Here is a 24,385-nt window from a genome sequence, read left to right as displayed (position 1 = left end):
GGGAATGGTTTTAAAATAAGATGGGGGGGGGAGGGTTTTATTTTAGATATTAGGAGGAAGTTTTTCACACAGAAGGTGGTGACGCACTGGAACAGGTTGCCCAAGGAGGTTGTGGATGCCCCATCCCTGGAGGCATTCAAGGCCAGGCTGGATGTGGCTCTGGGCAGCCTGGTCTGGTGGTTGGCAATCCTGCACATAGCAGGGGGGATGAAACTAAATGATTGTTATAGTCCTTTCCAATCCAGGCCATTCTATGATTCTAAGAACACGAGCAGGTTCAACAGAACCAAATGTGATAATGTAGCCCAAGGCATATCTGATTAAATTTTAAGACAAAATCTTTTAAGAATATTATCATGAGTAACTGCTTGCAACAGACCCCTCATTTAGGCTTGCTATCTCCAACCTGCTTTAAACAACAGATGTGCTGCTTCCTTCTCCCAGTGACACCTTCTTCATGCCTTACAGCCTGTTCCAATCCAACATCCCTTCCAACCACTTCAGCTTTAAAGCCCTCAGATATACTTGCAGCATAGCCAAAGAGAAACATGCATTTGATTTGGAGTTTTTGCTTCTATCAAGATAACAACTATAAATAACTATATGCCTACTGTAAGCTTCTCCTTTTATCTCTCCATGAAGCATAATATTGGAGTAGACAAACATCCAGTCTGAATTTTATTAACCTTACATACAAACCCCTGTATCAGTACTTAACAATTCTGTGATTAACTCAAGAACTTGTCACACATACGTTACTGGTTATTCTTTAAACTTACCACCAGATGCATTGCTTATAGCAGATCCTGCTGATGCCACCTTTGAGACAGCTGCTGGATTATATGTCCAAGATGTCCCACAAACCTCTACCTTTAAGTCACTGTCTGAATAGATCTGCTGGACACGACCAACTTTACCTAAAGTCTGCAATGAAGAAAAGATCTGAAGTGAATATACTAAGAAAAAAAGTATTGATATATCTGAACATTACAGAAAGCAAATATTATTAAACCAGTTGTGTAATAGTACAGTTGCTAATCCTTCTAGCTAAGTTTCAACTGGCTAGGTATTAAACACTGTTTGGTGAAATATACTTTCTCTGACTTAGAAGTTCATGGAACTTCTGGAAATCACAGTTTCACAGCCTCCAGATATTATTAACAATTGTAACAATAAATATTACACAAGTTTAATCACCCTGAGTCCAATCACACAGCTACTTACAGGAAGCATTGCTTCAGCCCACTCTCCATGACCTCTCTGAAGAAGCTTGATTCGCTCCAAGTCATAGCACACTTGAACAAGGTCACCCACTTGAAACTGAGAAGTACCTCCTTCCGCACCTTGAGCAGCATCTCCACTTCGGACAACATTGGCTTTGGTGAGAACAGCTGGATTAAATGTCCATCTAGACAAAAAATCATTTAAAGTAGATTTTAAATTTGGGAAGTGAAATGAATGTTAAAAAACATGAATAAATAAACCAGGTAAGGTTCTGCTTGTATGCATAAAACTTTCTGCAAACTGATGCTGAAGCATATATTGTTTACTTCTTGCACATATGAGCAAACATGGCTCATTAGTTGAATACTGCCATCTTCAGAGATGTAAATTACTGAAACAAAGAAGAAATGTCCTACAAGCTAACAGCTCACAACAGTGTAATACTCTTGAAAGTATCTTTTTTATTTCATTTTTCCAGGGCAAGGAGTCAAATTGGAACAGGAAAGATTAAAGTTGTCTCACAAATGACTGCAGTGTCAAGAAACAACAAGGGAAGAACTCTGGATGCTGCCCCTTCTCTCCAAAGTCAGAAGATGAAATACGGAGTTATAAAAAGATTCTCCAATCACATGCATAGTCGAGATGCATCTGAATTTTTAACTGAGCTATTCCTATTTTTTACTGCCAATTTCATTGGTTTACAGAAATTTAGCTTTTTTTGATTATACTAGCATTCAACTGTTTGATCTGGTTGAGAAGCATCAGGTGACTGACAGTCAAAGAAAAAAAACACAATACACATTAGCTCCTCTGATTGCCTCTATAGCCACTTGCTTCCCTACAGCTCACAGTAGTTGGGAAAGAAGATTTGTTTTGCATTACTTTGCAACATTAACAGGCAATGTCCAGAGGGAAAGCCTGAATAAGGCAAAGCTAATCTTGACAGATATAAATCTTGATACTTTTTTTTAAAATAGATTGGCATGGTGGGCAATCACTAACCACATGAAGTTCATCAAGAGCAATGATTCTTAGCTCCTTTGGGACAAATTAAATAGGTCAGTCTCCAGACAGAACTGAAATAAAATCTAATTAGTGGCTGCTTTTAAAAGAGAAAACCAGTACCTCTAAGCAAGATGACAAAACTATTTGGATATATCGGCTCATATCTATCAGTACAGCTGTGTTTGAAACCCATTAGAATGGAAGCAGTTCACAGAACATAAAATCTGGCTTGAATTTAGTGGTTTTGGCAACAATTTCCCCAACACTTCCTATTCCTGCTTCACAGTTACACAAAGTAAATCCCCACTGAAAAAAACAATATCTAGATACAGATCAAGTCAATGTGTCTATATTATTAGTTGAGATTCCCAACACAGACATTCATCAGCAGCTTTCTTAAGAATTTTTCCTACATTAGGCTGATATTACCATTCTCCCTGAAGCCATGGGATACTTCATAATAATGAAAAAACAGGAACTGCATAAAACACATTTTGGAAATAACATGTTCCACAACTTCATTATTATGGACTCAACCTTTTTCTAAGTGTGCAAGGCAGCAAACCTCCCTGTCCATACTTACAGCTTTAAATCCTTTACGTTCTGAGTGCTTTTATATATGTATTATAATTACCCTAAGTCCTCATCACATATTGAAGAAGAAATATAAAAATTCTCAGAGATATCTTAATGTACACAAAAGCAGAAGAGAACCTTTCTGGCAGTAAGTGATCACACATGCCAAAGTCAAAGAAAGTTTGTGATAATAACAAGGGCTGTAAAGCAAACCTATTGCCACTTGGATATTGTACTACGATGTCATGATCCTCATCAATGCCACAAACTGTTCCAGTTGTTGTTAAGGTTTCAAACATGCCATCAGTCCATCCCCCGTGACCGTGTTGCAAAGACTGTACAATTTCCAAATCAAGGTCGATGTTTACAAGGTCACCAATCTGCAGACCACCAGGATTTCTGTTACCATTTTGCTCACCTAAAATGGGGGAAAAAAAAGACAAGAAGTTGTTCGCATGACTACAGTAATTTTCCAAGCAATCTCAAAAACAGAAATTCATTTCTGACAGAGCTGATAACCATGAGGCTCCTTATCTATGAAACTGTAGTGGTTAAGAGCTAAAATAAATATGAACAGGTTAAATAATTCTGAATCTCTGGGTATTAAATAATCTATTTCTTGTTGAGGTTTCAAGGCAAGTAAAAAAGATGGTCAATATTAAGCACTTATTCCATTATGGCTCCTAACCAAGATGTAATAGCTATCATATGGTGCTAGACATCTGGAAACATCTAGCTCCATTAGTTTTGAGGTAATCATATACCAAGTGCCACCTATCCCTCCATATGTTGAAAGACAGGCAAAATGCCCACAGAAAGAGGTTCTGAATTTGGTCAGTTCATGAACATGGAAAAAGAACTGTCAAAAGACTATCTCGAAAATGACTTATCATGAAAGTGACTGTGGTGTTCTAAGTGGGAATGCAGCTACAAAAAAGAAAACTCACAAATTTTTGGGCAAAAAACCTTCACCATGGAAAATGCTTACTTTTAAAAGGCATCACAAAAAGTCAATAGCTGATGGAAAAGAGCATACATTCGCACACCTCAAGCTGTGGTAACTGATGAGAGAAGCATCTTGTACAAGTGCTCACTGATAGAAACAGAGGATGCCATCTGCTGTCATCCACAGAACAGCAGAGTGACAACCACAGAACTCTTGTACATTGAGTTCAGTGACAATGCTGGTCGCACAGGAGAGGGTCAGCAGAAGTCCTTTAACAATACTAATGCCTTGCAAGATGCAATAAGAGAAAGGGTCCCCATGCTGTAATAGCAAGTAGAAACAAATAGTCTGACACAAAAATCATTCTTTGGAGGGAGACCAATCCCAGAGACTGAAATCCACACCAGATGTGGTTCTGCAATTAGCGATGCCAGTAAGTCTGCAGAGGATAGAAAGGCCAAGAAAAGACTTGATACTGTTGAAGAAGAAACTGCTGTGGAAGGAAGCACGTTTGTGAATGGATGCTCATGCTCAACGGACTTTGATTTCTATGACCACCCATGATGCCACAGTGAATTCTTTCTGTTCTAGTCTTTGTTTAATAGACATATAGATAGAACACTATTTTCAGTCCGCATCCTTTACCTTTGGGGGAAAAAAAATACCCATCAAAAAAAAAAACAAACAACACCACAACATGATAAACAGCCACTTCTGCAAAGAACAGCAAAGTAAAGAATATTTCTTCAGAAAAACTGCTGATATAGAACTCTGTAGTTAGAAAGCTATTCAATAGAAGGCATTACAAACACTGCAGAGACAGCCCTGATTAGACAAGGAAGCCTTGGCAAGAAGAGAAAAAACAGCAAAACAGTAAAAACAGCAGAGTTCTAGAAGTGTTAATTGGAGAATGGGATCTTTGGAGGCTACCTGGTCTGAGCTCTTCGTGTAAGCTCTGAAAGAATCTGTCGTGTTCAGAGTGCTTAATATTTTACTTCCAAATAATTTCTCTACATGACAGCACATAGCCAAGTGATGACTTCTTTTCTAACCAACACAGACCCTTCACTATTTTCACCTTTTCACCAAAGAGAAAAGAACAGAGCTTGAAGGTAATGCTTTAGTTTAACTCCTGCTGCAAATCCCTAAGACTAGCAAATAGAGAATTCTCATCACTTTAGATAAGTCATTATCATCAACTAATGTTTTTTGTGTTGTTGGTTCTTTTTAATGCACTAAAGTATAACTAACTGAAGATGAAAAGCACAATTTTCCGTAGTATCCCATTTTGTGACCAAGTGTCTTACCACAGAAATACATATTAAGATAACTGAGAAATTTGTACTCAGTAATCCACGAGAAATAACAACCACACGTAATTAGTGCAGATCAAGGCAAATTTACTTCATTTTCAACTCACCTAACACAGGACAATGGTCTCTGTAGAAAGAGCCTCCTTTCGCATCTTGGACGCATTTCAGGTCAGACTAAGGAAAGAGATTAAGACATCATTAGTCCTTACTGACTGAGTTTTCCAGGTAATATAGCTCACTGGAACCAGAATTTAAATACATTCAATTAAGCAAAGCTGAAAGTTGCGAAAGTCAGTAACACAAATAAGCTTAAATATTTTCCAAGTTGTCAACACTGACATTCTCCAGATTTTAGTAACATTCACCAATGCAAAAGGCTGTGAAATAAGGTATTTTTAACTCAAAAAGCTGTTAAAATAACACAAGCCTCCTTGGCATTGCTTTATGAAGTTATCCTGTAAAAATAGGCATATGATAGCAAGCACAGAAAGAAGCACCTGCAGACAGTGCTTAAGGCCACTGTCCTTTCCTGCACGGTATCATTTAAGACCTGCCAGTTCTGCCCCCTCTTCACAACTTTTTTTTCTGACAAATATTTTAACAACTTAGAAAATAAAACCTGGCATGCAAATTCTAAAAACCAAAGAATTTCCTACAAAGCATATATGGAATACAAAGATATCAGTGTTGGGTTTTTGTTTTGTTTAATTATGCTGAGCTATATGTGATCGTTTAAAGAGAAATATTCAAAAGCTTAAGCCTCCAGAAAGATCACTTTGTATTATCTGAGGAACAAAAGTTTCAAGAGTGATAACCAGCTCCTGTTCAAAAAGCCAGCAGAGTCCCTATAATTCTCTCTTCCTCCGATTCTTTCTCTGTGTAACTCTCTAAGCCAAAGGGCTACCATCTGGCATTGCTCCTCGCAGAACAATCCACACTAAACAAAGGGCATTCTGTGTGCATGATGAGTTGGGAAGGAGATCAGGCACTGTCTGTAAACATGTCAGAATATACTAAGGGAAAGGGGAAGGAAATAGGACAGGTGGTGGCTGTGATGTAATCGACCAAATCGAAACAAACTTCCCTCAGTGTATGAAACTGCTAAGCAGCTAGAAACAACAGAGAATCTAGAATATACCTGGACCTATGAAGAATGCACCACCACATGCTGAAAAGCCAGCAGAAACAGCCAGATTGAAATAATGACATATAGCTACAGCTCACGGGCAGCGATAAAGGAGAGGGGCTGCTGCCAGCTGCAGTGGTGCGCTGCCACCCAGCGGGCAGGCCGGCCTTCTGCTGCGCTGAGACCTTCCCAGTGTCCCCAATGGCAACCTAATGAATGCCCACGGCACAGAAACCTACCCATCTGTACTCTTTTACTGTCCAGCCTGTGGCATGTTATTTCTGGAGTATGATAATATACATAACTTGGGTGTAGCTGTAATAGTGAGCTATAGCTTACTCTTCAGCCTCAGCTTCACACTTGCCTTCATTCCAGCAACGCTGTAGAATCAATGTTAGATTACTGATATAACTGCCATACAAAAGCAAAGCAACATGGTTATTTTCCCACATAAGCCTCTGCCAAAAGGAGAAGGAAATCAAACAAAACGTGCTCAAATTTGAGGTACTGACAGATCAGGACAGTAAAACTAACTGATGCATGCTGTATTTATAGCAAAGAGTTCCTTCCACAACAACACAACCAACCCTGAAAAGAACAGGGAACTGTGGGAGCAGTTTTCATATCCTAAGAGCATGAGTCTTACAGGTGGATCATTTGAAGATGATGCATCCAAGTGCAAAATGCCAAGTATGCCAAAAAACAGAAAGAGCTGAAGTGCAAGTTTAGACTCAAAGCGATACACTGAGCAGAAACAGAGTCAAAAGTACCTGACGGGGACAAATATACAAGGACAAACAAAACATTCTTGTATATATATTAACAGGATGTAGAAATCATTCCAGTGAACCCAGAAGATGATTATTTTTCTTGCAAAGGAAAAAGCTACAGAATTTGTCTATACTTTGAGAAGAGATGGAAACCCCAGTCAAGAAAACAGCCAAAACGAAAATGCAATAAAATTTACCACAACATGGCAAGATTTCAAGTAACAGTTAATACATACAAGCAATTAGCATGGATAGATTTGCCTAGACTAATTTTCATTCTTAGCATCTACCTCCTTCACTTTGCTGAAAAGCCGTTTGAGTTCTAGGAGTATATGATCGAATTACATAGAGATTGCAACAGATGAACTAAGTAGGAAATACAGAGAATGAAATAGCTTACTTTAATTTACTATCCAATTATACCACTGAAAAAACAACAGCATCAACTTCATAAAATCTTCGGGGAATTGAAAAAAGTGCATTACAGCAATGTCAGCAGTGCTGGCAGATGGTCTAAGAGGGCCATCGTTCCTGACCTTGAAGAGTAAAACAATGCTGAAGGAGCAGCTGCTTACTGGAATAATTCATTTATTCTGATAAACATGGGTGTCCAGCCACTCAAACAAGGGACACAAGACTACAAGCGCAATAAGGAGACCAGGTGTGATGCTAAGAATGTTTGTACCAGATGCTCTGAAGTAGTGCTGTACATACTAGAGAAATCACTACTGACCTGACAGTTATCCCAACCAATACTGTACCCCAGGCACAGGTGTCTGAGAAAGGTAGCAGTGAACATACGCTTCAAAGATCTGTTTAAGTCTTTAATCTGAGAACAAAGAAGTCTGCCCTCACAGGGAAAATGAAGGACAGCGTATGCTGCATTGTCACCAGACTGCAACAAGGGAGTGGACAAATCCTAAAGTTGATGACCAGAAAGTAGCTATCAATCAGGATGAGATATAAAGTTGAAAACAACATCAAAACTTCAGGACAATAAACCCTCCTAAGTACATAAGGGAAACTCAACCATACAGACTTCTGTGGGGAAACACAAACACAGATGGCTTACAGATGACTGTGACAGTGATGGATGAGAACTACAGTCACTTCTTTCAGAAGCTACACAGATGAAAGGAGATCCTTCATCATGATAAACAAGAGGAGGTTAATCACAGCGGAAAAGGCAAGTGGTCAGAGCAAAGAAATTTAGTAGCACAGAAATAATTCCTAAGTAATTAAATAGATTTAGAGCATGCTTGCTGGTGGAACCATTTTCTGAAGTTTTTCTAGCAAAATCATTATACTGAACACCAATGGTGTTGCAGTTTTATATCCTTAGGCTTGATATGAAGAAATGAAAACTATAAACAAGCTCAAAAAGCTAAATCACAATGTTCTCATTTGATTCTCTAATTCCATGCAATGTAATCTTTTTTTCCTGCAGTGGGCTGCATTCACACACTCTAAGCAGGAAAACGTGGTTAACAGCTTGGTCTGGCCTTATAATCTGAATACATGTAGGTATGAAGTGCAAGCATACGGTTGTATTAGCCCACAGTACCTCATTCCTACTATAGATATAACAAACACGTTATTCAACCCTGCAGCACCATAAAACCAGATTTCACTTCAGGGATTCACAGCCTGCATCAGCATGGCAGCAGAAGCTCCTAAAGAAATACAGGATGCACCCCTCAACGACTTCATACATAAACATGGCCACAGCAAACTCGATTAAAAACTGTAAGGACTTGACTACAAATACATGGAAATTCTCAGGCAGCACCTGCTGCTCTAGTAGCCAATCCCTGTCTCTCCCACAGAAAAGCTGGCAGGCCAGATAGATTCATTTCAAGAACCAGACACAGCCTGTCAGCTATCAATAAGCAACCCTGACTTACGATAGTAAGCTGCATTGCTTTAATCAGCTTCATTTGTGTCTGAGTCAAGTGTTACTCATTTGCAAGTACTGCTCTCTCCCAGCTGTATTTACATGGGCACACACCCTGCATATTGTTTCCATGTTCTCAGGACATTCTTAATCAATCTTTAAGTCCCCAGACAAGTTTGCCCCGAATATATTTGAGCTTTCTGATTGTCCATTAGCCAGCTTTATATAAGAGCAGCAATACTAGCAAATAACCACAATTAAATGTACAAATTGGCACACAACTCATCAGTTATAAAACACATTTTCATGTGACTGTCACAGATACCCAAGAACTGATGGGAAAATTGCTTCCGTCAAAAGCACTCAATGAAGACAAAATTAACATAGAGTTGGATTGCAATCAGCTAAGCACTACATACAAAGCCTCAAATTATCTTTGACACGTGCGTCTGCATATACAGCATATTACTCTTTGTATATTACGCATATATATGTGGTGTTTCATGAGCAATTTAGAAGATTTTTTTTTGTTTATTATGAACTTGATGGACCAAACATTTCTAATTGTACATACTTCAGGGGGAAGGTAACCATTTACTTCTCAGTTCAGCTTACAGTCATTGAAGTAGTTAAGTATTTTAGAAATATTTAACACTTGTTCATGTAGCAATAGTTTGCCAAAGAATACAGATAGTTTTACAAGTAAGTCACTCCCTTAATAACACAAATTATTTATTTCAGAACGGAGTACAGCTTATCTTAACGTAGTTTTTCTGACATCAAAAGGAACCTTTAATGATTCCAGAGCATTATATCCCCTGTCAGACCACTCACACATTTTAATCCAAGAACTCTGAAATTTAAAAGAAAAAAGAAAAAAATAAAATAAAAACACTTGAACTCTCTCTCATTCTGTCTATACTTTAGTAATTAAAATTCTTTTCCGCATATCACAATCTAATACTACCATAACTATTCTTCCCTTCTGCTGGCATATTAGAAACGTTCTTTAAAGCTGGGGGAACAAAAAGGATATCACTCAATAGTGACTTGTATTTTTATCCTTAGCATCCACCTGTTCCAGATTATTGATAAAATAGTACATAAGCTTTCCAAAGTATGCATCAGAAAAGCTGACATGCACTACAGATGGTTTACTCTTTCTAAATCCATCATTAAAATGTTTCCATTTTTATTCTAAAAATCTTTCAAATAAGGCTATAAGGCAAGCAGATTATTTTATTCTCCAAGAAGTAGCAAACTAGTCATTATGATTTTATTACTGATATGTATCCGACAAGATGACACCTCAATGTTAAAGTTGTTTTCCTCTACATTATCAAACAAAAATCATGCAAAGAAAATGTTAATTAAGGTGTTATAAGGAGTTGATAAGCAAAGTAACCTTTCCCTGACCCTCATTAGGATATGAAAACCCAGCAACAGAAGGCACTTAGGCTGGAGTCTGACCTATTTTCCCTCTAAAGCTGGGGTAGTAGATGTAGAAGATAGGAAGTGAAAAACCTATGGGCAAAGCAAATACAGGTTGGAATGTAATTCTACATCTTCCCAGTGGAAAAAAGAAAAAAAAAAATTGCTCATAAGAGGATTCTGAGTATTTCTTATAGCTTCAAACCTACAAATCTTGCAGTAATCAGGCTAAACTTTGAAGTGAATTTAAGAGTTCAGGAGTTAAAAACTAAGGTCTCCAAAAATTTTGTGAGTAAGCTTTTTTCCTTTCTCAATTTTAATTTAAGCACATTATTAGCACAACAATAATTGTATGCAACATAAATATTTACTATACTCGGGCAAAAAGCAGCTCATAACTTTAAATTACTCACATTTTATGGATTTCCAGATCAGACTTTTTTCCTAATACATATGTATGATCCATACAGCTGTACTCACAATGACCCGACTAACAGCATGCAAACTGACAAAGGATATTAGAAAAGCAGCAGAATAAAGCACAAGTTATTCTTGCTACCCTTCCCCCACTAAGCATTTTACCCTTTATCTTCTTTTATGCTTACCATGCCCTCAAAGCCAACTCTGTAAAGGTTTTTAGCACCATTGTCCCAAAGAACGTATGCTGCACTATGTGGACTTGACGCGCTCCAATCTTGGATTTCAGTTACCTATTTAAAAATAAGAAATCATTTATGTAAAAAAGATTCACAAAAACTATATGAACTTTAAATCTGATTGATTCCTTTGGACAAATTAATAAAAAAGCAGTCATTGAATTTAATCAAACATTTCTTGTAACTCTTCACAAATGCCAACAGAAGCATTCTCTAGGTGTCTTAATAAAATACCAGCCTATTTTTCTTTCATATATATATATTATATATATATAATACTTACATATATATACATACTTATACACACACATATATATAGTTATATATATAAACATTTATATATAATATATATATAAGATAATCTAACAACTTAAGTACAGAACAAAATCTGTATGGCAAAAACTTACGATGCCCTGACATTCTAACTAGAAAGTATTTCACTAAGGAAAAGAGAATGACAAATTTTGTTTAACCTACATTAGGCAAAGAGGCAGAAGGCTCTGAAGAAACAAGGTTTTATTTACAGAGCCAATCTGTTCAACAACAGGACAAAAGAAGGGAAGTGAAAAGGACTTTCCTTAACATTTCTGAAAGCATGAGGCCATGCAGCAAACTCTTAAAACGCTTCTATTACTCAAAGAAGCAACTTCCAGAATTTGCCTTAATACAATTTCCCCCCATTAATATCCAAATTGAAATCCTCAGAAGTCCTAGTGCTTCCATAAATGTCTAGGACATAAGGCCATCATTAATAATAGCCCATGTATGGTGATAAAAGACATCACCTACCTTACGTGCCCTGTTAAGCTCATACTTAAAACAAACTTTCCTTAGATGCAGGTAAGGATAAGTGCCTAAACCCAAGACAAATGTGATGACCCAGAAGCATTCAGACCACGGCGTGCAGCAGTGACCAGTAAAGGTTGTTTTTATACCAGCTCCAGTAATGCTGAAATGAATGCACTCAAAGCCTGTCAAGCAAAGACAGACATGTTCCGCTCTTAAAAATTTCACACTGGAACTGTAAAAACATAAATTTCAGTGAACTGGTCATGCTATACACCCCCCTCCTTTTTTAAGTGCTTGAGCATTACAGAGTAAGATTCAGAAATGACTAGCAAACTGTGGTGCTATTTGTACTCTTCAGTTAGAATGGTCACCAAGCTCACTACATTATTACAAAGAAAAGCAACTATCTATTTAAGACAGGTTTTTGTTATTGTTTTTTACCTTTCCCCTACGCCCATTGCCACCATCTTGATCTTCCCATTGCCAGTCAACTCCTCGCACCACTCTGGCACCTGCAAAGATTCCTCTTGCTGTAATTTTCTTTGATTTACGGCGAGACTCCAGCAATACCCTGAAGTTATTAAAAACAAAACAAAAAAAAACAAACACAACCACCCAAAAATGTCAAGATAATAAAGAAAGTTCAAGATGAATCTTTGGGAGTGGGAAAGGAGATCATCTTGAATAAAATAACTAAACAAATGCAGATCTCAGTATGTGAATCGTCAACCAATTTCCAACTTGAACAGCAGCCCACAAGACAAAAAGCCATGATCTTACTAAATATGTTTTATCATATGCTTAGAACTAGCTTTTAATTCTACTAATTTCTTCCTCAAGCTTCCTACTACCAACAACAACCTGTGATTAGGTGCATATAGGACTGTACTCATATTATTTAAATATTATTAAAATTGGTACAGAAACAAGACTTGAGAACAACACAATCCTTTTCGTCTGTGATGCACACCAGGCATTACATTCCTGCCATCATTCAGAATTCTGCCAAGAAAAGGAACTACATTTTTTCCCCTTTCTATGCCTTAGACATATTCTACATACTACAGACTGCTTACCATGGCAAATGTCATTCAATATATCAGCATCTATTTTATCAGCCTTGTTTTTGTAGTAACAGATTATTTTCCTAAAGCAAAACTCTTCTGCCTCACACTTAGATGGACATGGAGTACAGAAGACCGAACGGAAGAGGTGATGGCTCTAGCAATAGAAAAGAAAAGCATTCTCCTGTGTTTTAAAGTCATCTGAAAAGCCACCAGTCAGTATGCAATTTCACTTCTTATTTCATAATCTCAATATTTCATGACAATAGCAGGACACGGGGAAATGGTTTTAAGTTGAATAACGGGAAGATTAGGTTGATGTATGGCGGGCAGTTTCGTTCACTAGGAAGTATGTGTTAGGCCCTGAACAGGCCTGCCCTAGGAAGTTGTACAGTGTGCCCCTCCTTGGACGTGTTCCCATAGACCAGGGTGGACACGCCCTCGGGCAACTATCTAGTAAAGGTGTATGTTTGGTGGCCCTGCCAGGCAGGGGGGTTGGAACTACATGATCCTTGAGGTCTCTTCCAACCCGGGTTATTCTGTGATTCTGAGATTCATGCCACAAGAATGCTGCCACACAAAGTATTTTTCAGATGAAATGTGAATGTTTCCTGACTCCTTCAGTGTAACACCCTCCTGCTCAACTTTTAAGATCCAGCAGATGGCAGACAAGGAAAAAGTTAAACGATTACAATCAGTGCAAAGAACACATGAAAATCTTAGGAATTTTTATCTAAGTAATATTAAATGGTGAAAGATACAAAGATATGTTATTTACAGCAGCCTTTTAAAAAATCTCTACATCTATGAAACAGTGACAAAGAGCATCATATATTACTTTGGTACGCGCTTGCATTTGTTGAACCTCCTGAGGTCCACCTGGGCCCACTGCTTGAGCCTCTGTCTCCAAAACTACTCAAAAACTACACAGGAAACTTCAGCTAAAAAGAAAAAAAAAAAGGAAATTAAAAGGTAAAAAGGTCTGGCAAGCATTCTCAGAAGCAATGAGTTTTTAGGGTGTGTTTTCTCCAGACAGAAGTAATGCAGATTTGTACTTTGCTACTTAGTCCTTATTAATCATATTTAGTCTGAACTTTCTACTCTCAAATTCAACTTTTAAGACTTGCTCTACATTAGAGCATTGTAACTCAGATACTAAGCTCACACTACTTGGTAACTCCATGTACTGGCATGAATCTCCAAAAAACAGTAGCTACTTCTTGATTAAGTGGTTGGCCTAGACATTTGCCATAGCTGAACTTTAAGGCAAACGTCTGAGAAAATAAACAGAGTTCCTACAAGACACTTAATGAGAATTCAGTCTGTGTGCTCTAACCACACCCCTCAACTGTAAAATTGCTGATAGAAGCACAGCACGGAATCACAGCATATTTGTAAACGTTATTTCATCAAGAAGAAAGGAAAAAATGGATTTATAAACAGAATACTTTGGACAGCTAAAGCACTTAGTTGTTACATAGTACTTTAATGCAGCTCTTAAAGTATTTACTATCAGGCAAGTATTCTCACTGATCTCACTTAACCAGAAGATAAATTATAAATGAAGCTCTCGATATAAATGAGTCATTTAAAGTCAAAGAATATAACAACTGCTACGTGAGAATAAAACAAATCCCATTTCTATCCCTACAGATATCCCTACTGCAAACTGCCATAAATTTGAGCATTGGAAGTACATCAATATGCAAAGGGAACTTCTTTACAGTGGAGGTGACAGAGGACTGGAACAGGGCCCAGGGAGGTTGTGGAATCTTCATCTCTGGGGATATTCAAGGCCTGTCTGAACGCCTACCTGTGCAGCCTGCTGCAGGGGGCTGCTCTGTGGGGAGATTGGACTCTATGATCTCTGGAGGTCCCTTCCAACCCCTGTAATTCTGTGATACTACAGACTTAGTTAACAGATGCTTAAGAAAATAACATTATAAACAAGATGTTGGGTAGAATAACTCTTCACAATATCTTTTCTCTGCTTTTTGCACTGAACAGTTTAAGGAGTTCAATTCACCTTTTTTTTTTTTCAGTCTCCACTCCTGTCTGTGCCCTACAGCCCACAAGAGAGAAACTCTTCCTCAATCTAATTTGTCTTTTGAACCTACCTAAAGTGATGTTTACATTCAGGAACTCACTGACAAGTCATATTGTGATTATATATTCAGCAAAGATAACAGACTGTTTTAAGCCTGCTAAATAATAATCCAAGAACTAAGAAGTATTCAGTGAAGTTAATTAAACTGAGTAATAACATCCAAACTTCTTTCTCTACTCCATTCTTCCTAAACTTCCATGTTTTCCAATCTCCAAAGATCTGTTTCATCCCTCATAAAGAGGCAGAACCAGTAACAGAACCCAATTCTTAAGACAGTATTTTACTTAAACCAAGTTTCAATAACCAAACCTGCAGTTACAGAAGTTCACCACTATTAACTGTTCCCTACTTAATTTCATGGGGAGGGAAAAGCTGTAATTTACCTTTCACTTCCTGGTGTGGTAATCCTGTAAAAACGATGCCTTAAGTGATGCTTGTCCCCATGATAACAAACTGTACACAAGTCATAATTCGTGCATTCAGCACACTTCCATCGGATGCCAATGATCGGTTGCTGTCGACATGTGTCACACATAGTCCCATCGTGCTTGATACCTGGTGAAAACAAGAAAAAGAAAAAAGCTTAGCAATGCAGCTACATCACTATACAGATTTGTAGTCACCACTGTAATCTGAAAGCATACATTAAAAAGTCAATAAAGCCTGACAGCAACACTACATCAGAATAAGAATTTCAAAACACTCTTTGTATAGTGGACAAGATAAGCATTCATCTCTACGCTTTACCTATAGGAAGAAGTCAGGCTCTCTTGGAGAGCTGTCACTAACTTCAGGAAATGTGTTACCATTTTTGAAGTGTTCTTCTGCAGTGTATTTTGCTTTCTGAAAGAAAGCAGACCAGATGTAATGCACAGGCATACGCTCTTCCCAGCCTTCCACTACAAAAGGCAGGTTCTCAGGTCTGCTTAACTCTTAGAGCAGTGCAAAGACCCAGCAGATTGATGATTAACTATACACATTTTCAGCCCATGTGCAGGGAATAGAGCGAAGCAACAAAATATTACAAAAATAATAAGAAGAAAAATCAAATTCTGGAGCTTTGGAGAAATCTGAAAGATAGAAGGGACAAGCAACAAGCACTGGCAATCAGTACGTAGCACAAATAAAAAATGAGCTCTAAAGGTGCAGAGGAACATGGCATTTTCACCATTACTCACCCTTAACAAAAAAAAGGCCACCACCAATAACAGGTCTCTGAAATTAATGAGAAAATGCTTTTCATCCCCTCCAGAAGGGATGCTCTTGGAAAGGATAGCCATGTTCACTACAAAGCTATTAGTCACTTGTGCCCAAAGAACAAGCCATCTGCAGTGAAGAAAAATCAGCAGCTGGAGAAGCAAAACTGAAGGAAATGCCTTTTTGTCAGACTGTTTCACGGAATCATGTGACGGCTGAGGTTAGAAGTACCCTCTGGAGACTGTCTAGTCAAACCTCTGCAAGATCTCTGTGGCGCTTTGCTTGACTTAGCTGGCGAGCCAATAAAACGGAGGTTTTACATCACATTCCAGGTGCGGCCTGTAAAGAAGGACCACCTCCTTCAGCATGCCAGCAACACTTCACCTAATGCAGTCCAGGGATGCCAACAGCACTGCATGGCCAAAAAGACATCCTGCTGGCTTCTGGGCACGTTGCCATCCATCAGGAGCCCCCAGGGCCTTTCTTGAACCACAGATTTCCAGACAGTTTGCCCCTAATAAGCACCAGTGCAGGGATTATTCCTCCCCTTTCTGAATTACATGAGATTCCTGCCATCCTGTCAAGGTCCCTCCAAATAACAGCAGAGTCTTCTGGTGTATCTCATGCATCATTTCTCCTAACCAAGAAAGCTTCTTACTTCACAATCTTCCATCACCTAATAATAAACATATTTAGGAAGATTTCCAGCCTCACAATTACAGATTTTCCAGATGCATTGAAGATTAAGGCCAAAAAAGGCGACGCCTTTGGAGCAAAGGCTGCACGGCGTTATAGAGATGGAAGCAGTATTTTGGGGCAGCTGAAGATAGCCTTTAGAAACAGCAACCATCCTGAAATTGCTGACTTGAAGCTACACGATCACTATAATTGCAGGAGTATTTCATGACTCAGGCAGCATCCATACCTTGACCACAAATTCCATGCTGAAGTTTCGCAGGCCTGGCACAGACAGCTCATATAATTCACGTCTGGAGTTGGAGTCAGCAAATAATGTCAACACAACTTTTACACCATAATCATTCTTTACAACTATCCTTCTGCATTTAGAAGTACTTAATGCCTGGTAACATCGTCTAAAAATGCTGTTTTCCTACAAAGCAAGAACTCTGAATCAATCATGCTTATATCATACTCCCCAACCCACTGATGACCTTTTCCCCAACACACAGGGCTAGGAAAGCTAACTTCCTTGGCTCTGTACACTTAGATTTCAACGCCTGGTTATTAACTATGTTCTTGGGACAACTGCCTCACTGCTACAAAGTACACTGGACCACTACACTATTTTTGGAAGCCTTCAAGAGCAGATGCATCCAAAAGGCTGGGACCAATTGCCACTTTGTTGCCCTGCTTAATGAGTCTTATCAGATATGACTTGGCCTCATAGGGTAGAGCAGAGTCACTCGGGGTTTTAAAAACTGGATTGCTAAATTGGTGTATTAAAAAGAAACGGAGCAGCTGTGCATATTTGGAATTTTTTAATAGCTGCTGAAATTCAGGGAAGACGGTTTGCCAAGCATTACATTTACTCTGGATGCAAAAGGACTAAGCAATTGGATGCCTGCAGGATTCTTAAATCTGTCCAAGCAGTAAGAAAAGAGAGCAAAGGAGACATTAAAGTAGGAGTTACACACAGAATCACAGAATGACCCGGGTTGGAAGGGACCTCAAGGATCATGGAGTTCCAACCCCCCTGCCTGGCAGGGCCACCAAACATACACATTTACTAGATCAGGTTGCCCAGGGCCCCGTCCAACCTGGCCTTGTACACCTCCAAGGACGGGGCATCCACAACCTCCCTGGGCAGCCTGTTCCAGGGCCTAACCACTCTCCTAGTGAAGAACTTCCCCCTAACATCCAACCTAAATCTTCCCTCTTTTAACTTAAAACCATTTCCCCGTGTCCTGCTATTCTCAGCCCTTTCGAAGAGTTTACTCCCCTCCTGGGTGTAAGTTCCCTTCAGGTATTGAAAGGCTGCAATGAGGTCACCCCGCAACCTTCTCTTCTCCAGGCTGAGTCCTGCAATCAAAAACTACACTACCTCACAGTACACTTAAAAGCAAATCACTTCAAGCCACTGAATCTCAGCTGAATTCCTTAAGAAGGAACAAGAAAAAAAAATACACCAAGATGCCTTATCCAAAAGTCATTTGACTACAGCATCTGGGACTTGAAAAAGAACAGTACCTGTCTATATTTGGAGTCTGTGACTGAGAGGGTCACATTTTTAATATCACTAACTCCTGAACAGCACCCTGATAGGAACTTCCTTTCTACAGCCATTCCCTGACACATGATTCCAGCAGCAACACCCACTCTGGCATGCAGAATCAATGATTGGGTTGGGTTGGAAGGGACCTTTAAGGTTCCAAACCTCCAGTAGACGAGGTTGCTTAAAGCCCCATCCAGCTTCACCTGACCATGCTGCTCCATTCTCTTCATTATGGAAGCAAAAGGGTTTGCAGGGTGAAGCTGCAAATTGAGTCAGGAAATATATCCAGCTGAAACACAGCCAGGAGGAAAAGTATCCAGCTGAATTGGTTTCCCAACCCTGTTTTTGGTGCTACACGACACCTCTGGCATAACAAAGCGAGCATTGCAGGGCAGGAGCAGGCAAGTAATCCTGTTACAGGATGTTTCACCAACGCATTAGAGATCCGGAGGGAGAAGTGGCTTTGAATGCTTCCGGCAACAGTGGACAAAGAGGCAGCTCTAACTTCACCCACTAAAAAGAAAGCTGAAACAAGGTGCTACTACCACCTATAAAATGCAATAACTAAACTTTCACTCATGTCTCTAACGCTAACAAAATGCATTATTTAGACCAACAGTATATTCTAAAGAAGACTAAAATATTAATGTAACTTGAATGAGATAGAGAAGTACATGAGTGCGGTGGGCTGACCTCAGTCAGATGCTATCCACCCACATAGCCACTCTTTCACTCCCATTCTTCAACAGGACGGGGAGAGAAAGTGCATTGAGAAAGCTTGTGGGTGGTAATAAAGAAAGCAAGCTCACCATCCATACCACTCACTGCACACTGCAGTCAACAGCAATTCAAGTTAGTTTTCAGAACCAACAAAATCTGGTTTCCAAGGGACTCGTGGATCTCTACAGAACTTGTAAGAAGCTCAAATCCTTTCACATAAGGACAATACTGCCATCAGGCAAGAGAAACCATGAACTACAAAGAGATGCTTTGTTCTCCCCTTTCATTCACTCCATATATTTTTGACACTGTGGTGAGACTGGAAACAAAGAATTCTTAGAGATTAACCAAATTCTACCAAAACACACAAACAAAACTCATCTATTAAGTGTCGCATTTGGCAGCAGCCAGACTTGCCATAGCATGTGTCCTGTCTCACAAGATATAGGAGCAGGGAGGATTATTGTGCAGGACATGGGGGAAGGGCAGGCAGAACAAAGGACAGGCTCATACAAAGAGGCTTCACAAGGACCATCGCTCATCCAACTACTAGAACTTTAGCTGTGAGGGGTTCTGTAAATAAGCAGCCACCATATAAAATCAGCACAACCACATTTAAATGTCTAAATTGAAACCTGATGCACTAAAAGACCAAGCCAATATTTAAGGTAAATCATCCAAGATGCTCTGCTTTTTAAGATGCTTCATGCGGCTCTTCAGGTTACAGCAAAATATTAGTGCAAGTACAGAAAACCATTCAGACCCTTCAGAAGGTTACATCTGAATTGTTAATACAGGCAGAGTGCAGCTCACAGCTGCCAAGTTGCACACAAACTTGCTTTAATTGAAGGATAATTTTGCATCAACACTTCATTTCCTGATCCCAGCTCCACCACCACCTCCCCTTATTCAAACACAATTGAGTACATACTACATGCAGGAAAATTACATTGTTACTTTGAACCAAAGATATAAAAGAGGAAATGGGTGACAAATATGTTTTTACCTAAGCTTTGTTTCTTTCCTTTACAGATTCTTAGTTTAATAAATCCTCTCAATGACTTTACCTTGCTTAAATAAATGGAAATATGATCACTAATGGGCTGCCAGTACAGCTACCTTGGTAGAGCACTGAAAAAACAATATTCAGACAACTACATCTAAAACACATAGCCCGGATAAAACACAACATCAATCACTGATGAGATTTCCAGGAAAACAGTCCTAAAACATTAGCAATAGAATTACTCAGGTTGGAAAAGACCTTGAAGATCATCAAGTCCAACCGCAGCCTAACCAGAACCCTAACTTTAAAGACCCTACACTAAATCATATCCCTGAGCACCACATCCAAATGGCTCTTAAACACATCCAGGGATGGCGATTCCCTGTGGAGCCTATTCCAGTACCTAACTACCCTTTCTGTAAAGAAGTTCTTCCTAATATCCAACCTAAACTTGCCCTGGCGCAACTTGAGGCCATTTCCCCTCGTCCTGTCACTTGTCACCAGTGAGAAGAGACCTGCCCCACTCTCACTGTAAGCACCTTTCAGGTACTGGAAGAGGGTGATAAGGTCTCCCCTCAGCCTCCTTTTCCCCAGACTAAACAGCCCCAGCTTCCTCAGCCTCTCCTCATAGGGTTGATTCTCCAAGCCCTTCACAAGCCTTTGTTTTGTTTTTCAGTGTTAAACTGTAAGAGATATGCTTGATTCAACACTGATGTGAAGTGTCAGCAAACCAAAAACTCCTCATGATGCTCCCTCACCAGCACCATGGTTAACACAATGGCTATAAACCCCTGCCAACCAGCTCTACTATTCCTGTTATGATTTAGATCAGAACTGTCTAAACGACCCCAGCAATAACATCAAATTATCATCCCATGTCAGAGTCCCTTATACTAAACAACAGGCAGCCCCTACTGTGGAGAATACACAAAAAGATGGAAAACTAAAGGGAAACAATCCGATATTTCTTAATTTTCCCCAGAACAATATCATGCGTGAAGCAGAAATTAAACCTCTGATACAGAAGTAAAAGCATAACTGATTATTCAGGATATATAGCTAAGGATGTAAAACTGAGAGCTACAGGAATACTGGGACATAAACCTGAGCATTAAGCATACGCTTCCAGACGTAGTTAACTATAATGCCAGCTTTTAAGTAAGTCAGGCAGAGCTGCAATACTGAGCACACAAAGCTCATATTCAGCCCCTTGGCTTTAAGCAGAAGCAGCCCCACTGGTTTCCACAAGATGTCAAAGGCAGGTAAAGTTTCAAAGCATAAACATCCACAAGACAAGGCTCTCCAACCAGTAGGACAACTTCCAAAAGCCATCTCCAACTGAAGCCTAAATTGCATCTCCCAGTACAATGGGAGGGGAAGCTACCCAGGCAGAGAAGAACAAAATCCATCTCAAAGGCTCACCGTGAAAGAGCAACATGGGGTTTCTCAGGAAGATTTTTCTCAATAGAATTAATTAAACGATTCTGTCTATTCCTAAGCCTGCTGGCTCCAACTCACCCCTATAACTGCCCCTCCTGCAATACAGAATCACAGAATTATCAGGGTTGAAAAAGACCTAGAAGATCATCTAGTCCAACCATTACCAATACTTCCCAGCTAAATCATATTCCTCAACACAACATCCAAACGTTTCATGAACACTCCCATGGTCGGTGACTCCACCACCTCCCTGGGCAGTGCATTCCAATGCCTGACTACCCTTTCTGAGAAGTAATACTTCCTAATGTCCAGCCTGAATCTCCCCTGGCACATCTTAAAACCATTCCCTCTAGTTCTAAATACCACACACTGCTGGCTCAAAGTCGGTATCCACTCACCACTGCATTCAGAATCAGAGATGTTACAACGTCCAACCACCCCAACAAACAGCACCAACCACCCGCTATTGAGGGGCTTCTGCTGGGAACCCACCAGACCACAATTCACATCGAACCATTTCCGAGCTCTCACTGCAGAGAAGGGAATGTTTCCCTGCAGCGCTCGCCTCGCTCACGGTGCCGCATAATGTCAGCACAGACCTAAACCCGTTGTCACACAGAATCACAGAATGACCCGGGTTGGAAGGGACCTCAAGGATCATGGAGTTCCAACCCCCCTGCCTGGCAGGGCCACCAAACATACACATTTACTAGATCAGGTTGCCCAGGGCCCCGTCCAACCTGGCCTTGAACACCTCCAAGGACGGGGCATCCACAACCTCCCTGGGCAGCCTGTTCCAGGGCCTAACCACTCTCCTAGTGAAGAACTTCCCCCTAACATCCAGCCTAAATCTTCCCTCTTTCAACTTAAAACCATTTCCCTGTGTCCTGCTATTGTCATCCCGCCGGGTTGAATCCTCCGGGTCGACCCCACAGCAGTCAGAGCGCTGGCTGCAGGACAAAGCGGCGTTCCCATCATTTGTAGGCACACACACACACAGGCCCCGCATCCCCGGCCCCACTCACCGGTGGGCGCGCTGTCCAGGATGCGGAGGTCGTACGCCCCGGAGCAGCGGTAGTTGGCGGCGGTGCCGTTGTCCCACACCACCACCACCTCCTCCGGGCTCTCGAAGCTCCGCACGGTGCCCACGTGGCCCTCGCCGCCGTCCTGCTTCCCCCACTTCCAGTCGGGGCCTCGCACCACTCTCGCCCCGACTCCTTCCACCATCACGCGGTTGTTCCTCGAGCTGCTCATCCCGCCGGCGCCTCGCGGGCCCGGCCGGCGGGGCGGCCCCAGGGGGACGCCGATGGAGCCGTGAGCGCGGCGGGAGGCCGCGAGCCGCCGCTGCGCCGAGAGAGGCGATCCCGACTCGACGCCGGGCACACGCGGCGGCTGCCGGGCAGAGGCCTGAGGGCCGCGATCCTCCCGCCTACGGGCCGCCCGCCGCCGGCCCGAGACCTCCGCTACATCCGGGGACTGCGGCCGCGACGGCGGCGGCACCAGGGAGACCGGCGGCTGCCGGCAGCCCCCGCCTCCCCGCCTGCGCATGCGCACCGCAATGGCGCCGCTGCGCAGCCGCGAGGTGACAGAGCTGCTGTAATTCATCACTGCTTCCGCTGTGGTGAGGTAGAGCTCACTGTGAATACAGCCAATAGTCATGATAGAGCAGCTGGATCACAGGCTGGCAGAAGGGAATCCACAGTGCTCCAGGCATACTTTACTGTAATTACAGAGAGCTCCTAATTCAGTGCAGGAATCTTGGTGCGCAGAAAGAGCTACAGAACTAGTTCTCTTCTGGCTACCAAAAATTACATGTATTGTTCAGTCACACCATCATCCAGCTGGTGATTATGGTTTTTCCCACTGCTTCCTGCCTCTTTAGAGCAGTCCAACAAGGCGCCATGCAAGAAGACCTCTGGTTTATTCAGAATTGGCCTCTTCTCTCGTGTATCGGTGATAGAACTAGAGGGAATGGTTTTAAGCTGCGCCAGGGGAGATTCAGGCTGGACATTAGGAAGTATTACTACTCGGAAAGGGTAGTCAGGCATTGGAATGCACTGCCCAGGGAGGTGGTGGAGTCACCGACCATGGGAGTGTTCAAGAAACGTTTGGATGTTGTGCTGATGAATATGATTTAGCTGGGAAGTATTGGTAATGGTTGCACTAGATGATCTTCTAGGTCTTTTCCAACCTTGATAATTCTGTGATTCTGCGATTCTGTGAATTCAGCATTATGAATAACCTAATGACATCTCTCTAAACTCCTTGTTATTGTTGGAGAGCATATGGGCTTTTTTTGTGTGTTTTTAAGTGCAGCTGTTACCCTCACAGAGAATGACAAACCTCACAGAGCCACAGGAAACAGGACTTTGGTGGTCACCCAGCCCTTAAGCCTGTTCAAAGCCATTCCAGAGAGCTGCTTGTCTGAACTCTGCCCCTTTGCCTTGTGGATCTGCAAAACGTCAGAAAATCTTAATACAAGTATGTCCATGTACTGAAGGCAGACTTTGATAAAAGCTTTTCCGGACTGTCCTGTTTGACTACAGCTGATTTTAATTCTCTGCTTTCCCCAAAAGGTTATTTTTCAGGTTATTTGCAAACTAAGTGAAAACCTGCTTTACTGAGAAGTTTAGCCCCAAAATGTCACTTTAAAAGTATGTAAATGCCTTCCACAGAAACCTCTGGTCTGACAGACCTGCCATACATTTTTTGAAGTGAATAGGAAAAAAAGGGAGTTGTCCATCTGTATCCTCTAATGTAGTTACTACAAACTCTGAAGAATGAGTCATTAACTTTAGGCCACATCTTGTTTGTTCAGGTTTTGTAGGAATAAAATAGATAAATCCCTAATTCCTCAGCCTCTGCTGCCATCACATGGCCGTGTAGTG

At 40.9% G+C, this 24,385-nt stretch overlaps 1 protein-coding gene across 3 annotated transcripts in view; it reads right to left on the bottom strand.

Annotated features, from left to right (window-relative positions):
- The window catches only part of MIB1 (mindbomb E3 ubiquitin protein ligase 1), a 64,506-nt gene extending 41,475 nt beyond the window's left edge, over positions 1–23,031 (bottom strand). For 2 of the 3 annotated variants that reach the window (XM_015855418.2, XM_015855420.2), the window contains exons 1-8: positions 22,523–23,031; positions 15,285–15,456; positions 12,172–12,301; positions 10,891–10,995; positions 5,172–5,238; positions 3,019–3,223; positions 1,225–1,408; positions 780–924 (exon numbers count right to left, since the gene is read on the bottom strand). In XM_015855418.2, coding sequence (XP_015710904.1) covers positions 780–924; positions 1,225–1,408; positions 3,019–3,223; positions 5,172–5,238; positions 10,891–10,995; positions 12,172–12,301; positions 15,285–15,456; positions 22,523–22,751 — 1,237 coding nt within the window. In that variant the 5' untranslated portion in view covers positions 22,752–23,031. The remainder of the gene's footprint in view (positions 1–779; positions 925–1,224; positions 1,409–3,018; positions 3,224–5,171; positions 5,239–10,890; positions 10,996–12,171; positions 12,302–15,284; positions 15,457–22,522) is intronic. The other variant, XM_015855417.2, reaches the window with a different exon arrangement.
- Between the last annotated feature and the right edge of the window lie 1,354 nt (positions 23,032–24,385).

This window comes from Coturnix japonica, chromosome 2, assembly GCF_001577835.2.
Source record: "Coturnix japonica isolate 7356 chromosome 2, Coturnix japonica 2.1, whole genome shotgun sequence".
Taxonomy (NCBI): Eukaryota; Metazoa; Chordata; class Aves; order Galliformes; family Phasianidae; genus Coturnix; species Coturnix japonica.
Note: the sequence above shows the minus strand (reverse complement) of the source record. Positions and strands in the feature narration are given on the sequence as shown.